Genomic DNA, 5,523 nt, shown 5'->3' with positions numbered 1-5,523 from the left:
CATCTATGTAATTATAGCTTTCCACAATGTTGGTGCCGCATACTAGGAAAATGCTATTGGTTCCGTGATCTTTCTGATACTGAAACTTGACCCTGGTTGCTCTTATATGAAAATAAAAGGTTTTCCACAATGTTTACGCTTTCTCTCTACTAAAAGATCTAGAGCAAGAATAATGATTGTAAGGTTTCATCAACTGCAGTTCTAACTTCCCAGTATCAGCCTGACGTCACGCTTCCTAACAGGCAAAACTCCATTCACAGTGTGCTAAACAAATACTAAGTCTACCATTACACCAACCTCACACTTTGCTAGAAGGATACGCAACAAATTTCAACCTGGGGAGCTGGCCGAAGGATAATTGGACAATAGCAATATCAGACAGTCCATCGTTCAAAACTTCAGTATTGTTATACTGTAGTCCCAGCCTTTTTATTTAAACATGTCATTAGTTTTTCTTACTTTTGCACAGAATTTCGATAAGTGGCTAAGACACGTAAATCTAACTACAGAAAAGTGTATCTAGTAGTAAATCTACAAAAGAATGAATAAGATCAGCTTGCTACATACTAGTACTCTTGTAGCACTATAGCAAAAACTGTGTATGGACGAGCCAGTGTGTAAAATCCCCCCGCCTTCTGTTGCTATCTACCTGTGGATGTTGCACTGCTGCAAGTACGTGTTGTCGTAGTTAAGGTATCTGTTCCAGTAGTCTCTGTACTTGGGGATGGAGATCTCCAGCCAGGGTTTAAGGTTCCCGCTGTAGTGGATGACAGCTGCACTCTCGATTTCATCTCTTCGTGTGTTGCTATTCCGCCCAAGCCCAAGAACATGCCACCGGTGGTCAAGAGGCACTGTTTGGTTGTAGAAGACAAGCTGGCCCACTGGCAAGCTTCCTGCCTTCCATAGTCTCCGCCTCTTGCCCTACAAATCAGTAAATCAATAGAAACAATGTGTTCAGAAACAACAGCGAAACAAAAATACTACTCCCTCCGATCCGTAATAAGTGTCGTGGTTTTAGTTCATTTTTTAGTCAAATTTAAACTAAAACCACGAAACTTCTTATGGATCGGAGGGAGTACATGATAAAGGGCCATAATAGAAATAGTTTTTGTAAGAACCATCTTCCTCTAAAACTGTTATTGTACCAACTAAATCTTTTCTACAGGGGGTAAACCAAATGAAGTGAAAACAGTAAGTGCTTGTCTACCAACATAGAATAAAACCACTTAGTAAGGTTGTTTTCTGGGAAGCACCTTGTATTTGGGTAAGCAGCACCTATCAGGTATTTGAAAATCGAATTCAATATTACAGCAAATTTCAGATCAAACAGGCAACAAATGCTTCATTTTGACCTAGTCAGCAAAGTAGGATGGTACAAGCTTAAAAGGTATTTAGCTAGGCTTGGCCACTAAAGTTGTTGCTCCCCTATTAAATTGAAGTTTCTGGCCCTATCAATCAAGAGACCAGAACTCCTGGAACCAACAACTTACAGATACTCCTTGAAGCCCGTCAGTTTTGGAAGAAAGGAAACAACTCAGTTTCGCTAGTGGCTGCCAATCTGCCATAGTGTTGCCTAATGTTGCACTTCGATTTCAATTGTGGCGAAAAATAAAATATAGTTTGCCAAACTTATCCAAGAAACTGACTTTAAGAAGGGCCTAGTAAATTGCACAATTCATAGTTGTTCCAAATTGGACAGCTCACGCTAATGCATATATTAGCTTGAACCAAATGTGCATGCATGGAATGTAGTTAAGACAGGTTGCCATATCTTTTCTAACAGGCAACGCTGATATGATATAAAAATGCACACTTACCGCCTGAAACCATTTATCATAAGTTGCACTTAAACCCTTACTGCGCCATTCCTTAAGGTCAAAAATGTTCATCCCAAATGCAAATGTGCAAGCTTTTGCATCAAATTTGTTGATGATACTTGGATCAGAAAAATTAACAAGGTCGTCCAATTGATGGTAACCCTTGCCAGAGCTGCACGTCTCCATAGCACCATTTACTTTACCCTTCATATCTAGCCCCCACAATCTGCTCAAGTCTTTTTGGACTACAACATCATGGTCCAAGAGTAGAACTTTGCTCAGAGAAGGGAATACTTCAGGCAAGTAAAAGCGTAAGTGGTTAAGTGCAGAAGTGTATCTTGGATCTCGAATGCCCTTCTGCTTAAATCTGGAACTGAAATCAGCAGGGAGCCATTTCAACTCATCCAGGCTTTTAATATGAATTGTTGCGGGGCTTGGTGGGTTTGTCAGAAACCACATTGTCATTGCAGGAAAACTCAACGAATCAGTTACAATATGAAACATTATCCTTTTTGGATCCTGCAAGGTAAGTCAAATCGAAAGGAAGTTAATACAAGAATAAAATGCCATAAATTGCACCGAATATGTTCCACCAAAGCATTCACAATGCAGTCCTTAAGACACATGTTCCTCATGTGCACATGCTCATAGTACCCCAGAAATAAATGAAACCATCAAAGAAAAAGTGTACATAAACACGTGACCAGTGGCAAGTTTAACAAAACAGATAACTGCACAAGTGCACATAGAATAGCATATGAACCTAACGAAGTGGACATAGGAAGGGGAAAAGAAGTACATTACTGTCCACTGCAACAGTTACCCAAAAACTGAATTCTATACGCACAAGGAGCAACGCACGAAATAAGCATCGCAATTCCTAGCAAGAATGTAACATATAAATGCTCCATGGATCTAAGGCCACACCTTTGATGCAGCTATTGTGGAGTTGATAACCACTGCACTTGCTAGTACATTGTCCGAGAATATGGCATAATGATGGAAATCATCCATCAGCATGCTGAATCTTTTTGGAAACTGGCGTTCCTTCGGATCCAAAGAAAAATATTCCGAGGTAAGTCGCATTGCTAGGCAGTGATGTCCTTTAGGTAAAGTCCTCACGGCCACCTGCTCAAGGAATGAAGATTCACTTTGATGAGCTCTGACCAATTCTTCACTGTTATATATCATTGCACGTAGCTTTGATGACATGTGAGAGCAATGTGGGTAGGCTCTCTGCGCTTTGGATAAGGCCAATTCCATCGCTTTCATTTTCTGCAACACACTGCAGGATGGTTTTGATCTCAGTCACAACAGTATACTCATCAGCGAGAACAAGAGCATAGCTATCAGTTATAAAAAAAAATCCGATGTGCACAAACTACTGCAAAGTTAATCCTATGTGCAGGTTCCTGATGTTGTACAGCTTACCTCCCAGATAATCGGGAAGCACCACTAGAGTGACTTATAGCCCTTTCGATCTCTTTCATCCGCATTTTCAACTCGCGGATCAAATGTGCGCTGCCATGTGAAGAAGCAAACTGTAAATAGGCCCTGGCCATAATTAGCTGGTCTTGCATCATCCATATCTTCTCTTTGGTGCTCGGGGGTGATGTGGATATTCTTTCATCTTCCTCCGCAGCTATTTCATCAGCTTGCCCTTCTATCTGCAGAAAAGGTAACTAATATCAGTTTCTCATAGGTGCATTTACTGAATCAACGAGCCTCAACTCTAACCCCCATTCAAGGAAACAATATTAACTATTTCAGAAACATGCAAGTAGAAAATGCTGAATAATCTCCCACGGGGGACTGAAAATCTTGATCACAGAATGCGGAAACCTTAAACAAACACTTGAACAACAACAAGCCAAATCATCACTTTACTTTATTTTACTTTACTTTGCCCTGACAAAAGCGTAGTCGTTTCCTACTTCAGCAACAAGCCACATCTTTAGATGATTCCGTTTGACAGAGCACGGAAAGTCTACACTGGCACACTGTAACTATCGTGATCTACAAACACGGCACATCCGACAAAACTAGATGGAAATACATGGCCAAGCAACAGTCAGAAGAGTCTTTCTAAGAAAAACCAATTACAGAGCGCTACATGCAGAAATGCAGCAAACGCAGGCAGGCAAGCATATATATGTGCATGGTAAAACTGAAGTTACCTCGTCGGGCAGGACGTTGAGTTTGGTGACGTCTCCAATCTGCAGCTTCTGCAGAAACCGAAAACCAAGTTAACAAGTAGGGAAGAATAGGACGAAACGAAACGAGCTTGAAATGGATAGGAATTGGATGCATGTATATTATGATGATCGGGGTCGCTCACATCCTTGGCCGACAAGTGGGCCCCTCCCGTTTGCTCCCCACCTGCACACACACCCAACCAAATTAACCCCAACAAACCCGCAGACAAAGCCGTCGCCGCCAGGAGCGGAAGCAGCCACGCCACGTCCGATTCACCCAGCAGCAATCGGCCAATCGCAGACCACAAGCACGAACGAGGGATTGGGTTGAGCGGAGCGGAGCGGGAGGCTGACCGGGGCCGGAGCGGGAGCGGTGGTCGGGGAGGTTGAGCAGGAGGAAGACGAAGCCGCAGGCGGTGGCGATCAGCAGGAGCCACATCCACGGCGCGGTGACCTCCTTCCTCCCGGCGCCGCCGCCGCCGCCGCAGGCCGCCCTCATCGCCGGCTCCCGCGGCGCGCGCGAGGGGGGAACCGGATCTCCGCGGCGAGACCGCCCGGGCGCCGCCACGCCTCCAGCCGCCGACCCACGCGCTAGAGAACTTTTTTTTGGCTCTCCTCTCGAGTTGGGCTGCTACGGCTACCGCGGCGAGTGGCGCCGCCCTGCTCCTGGCACTCGCAGGCAGTGGTAGAACTGTAGAGGGAGGGGTGGAGGAGGGGACGAGAATAAGATGGGGCCCGTGTCGCTGACACGATGGGCCGGATGGACGGACATGAGCACTGGCCCACTGTCAGTGGGGATGGTGGGCCGAGCGGTGTGTGCGAAGAGGGGTCGGGTCGATGAGGGCGCCTGCGCCGCGTGGCTTTCATGGCAGGGACTGTTGTCAGTACGCGCTTCGGTGGATCCTCTTTTTTCCTTCTTTTGTTATCCTTTTTTTTCCTTTTTAGATTTACATTAGGTTTACTATGACTATGGCTCTTTGATCAAAAAAATACTATGACTATGGCTCGTCTACGAATGATGGTTTCTTTCTGGAGATCTGATACATTTCCTCGTGGGAGCGATCATGCTTGTCCTGCCCTGCGTGTTTGTGCCGCTACACCGGGTAGGGTTTCACACTGGGCTGTGTGATTTTACTACTAGTACAGTAGTACTACTTTATAGTTTGTACCGAATTTTAAGCGAGAGATATCACTAAATCTGGTGTCACTGCGGTCCATGACAGATTTGCGGCGCATTAGTCGATTGTCCTGGCTGGCACGCAAAATATATATGCGAATTAGTAACTTCAGTTTTCAGCTTAAACACACCAGAAACATCTCAATTTTTTTCTTACGGGGATAATCGGGATGACCGGAAGAGAGCATCGGATTTTCTCGAGCATACACGTGTATAGTGCACCCTCTGACCTCAGCATCTCACGTGCAGTTCTATCAAGAAGAAGCTGAAAACATCACTGATTAGGTTCGTCACGTGGAAGCCACTTCACTTGGATTCAGGCACTGCTTTTCTC

General features: G+C 44.8%; 1 protein-coding gene across 1 annotated transcript; it reads right to left on the bottom strand.

The window, feature by feature from the left end:
* Positions 1 to 386: 386 nt before the first annotated feature.
* On the bottom strand, positions 387 to 4,526 carry LOC124702930 (probable galacturonosyltransferase 6). Its single transcript, XM_047235108.1, has 7 exons — positions 4,367 to 4,526; positions 4,156 to 4,196; positions 3,995 to 4,042; positions 3,249 to 3,484; positions 2,745 to 3,102; positions 1,818 to 2,336; positions 387 to 921 (listed from the first exon to the last, which is right to left on the bottom strand). The coding sequence occupies exons 1-7, from the start codon at positions 4,509 to 4,511 to the stop codon at positions 646 to 648; spliced, it is 1,623 nt and encodes a 540-aa protein (XP_047091064.1). The 5' UTR covers positions 4,512 to 4,526; the 3' UTR covers positions 387 to 645.
* Positions 4,527 to 5,523: the final 997 nt, after the last annotated feature.

Source organism: Lolium rigidum, chromosome 3 (genome assembly GCF_022539505.1).
Source record: "Lolium rigidum isolate FL_2022 chromosome 3, APGP_CSIRO_Lrig_0.1, whole genome shotgun sequence".
In the NCBI taxonomy this organism is placed as follows: domain Eukaryota; kingdom Viridiplantae; phylum Streptophyta; class Magnoliopsida; order Poales; family Poaceae; genus Lolium; species Lolium rigidum.
This window is presented reverse-complemented; position numbering and strand designations above follow the sequence as displayed.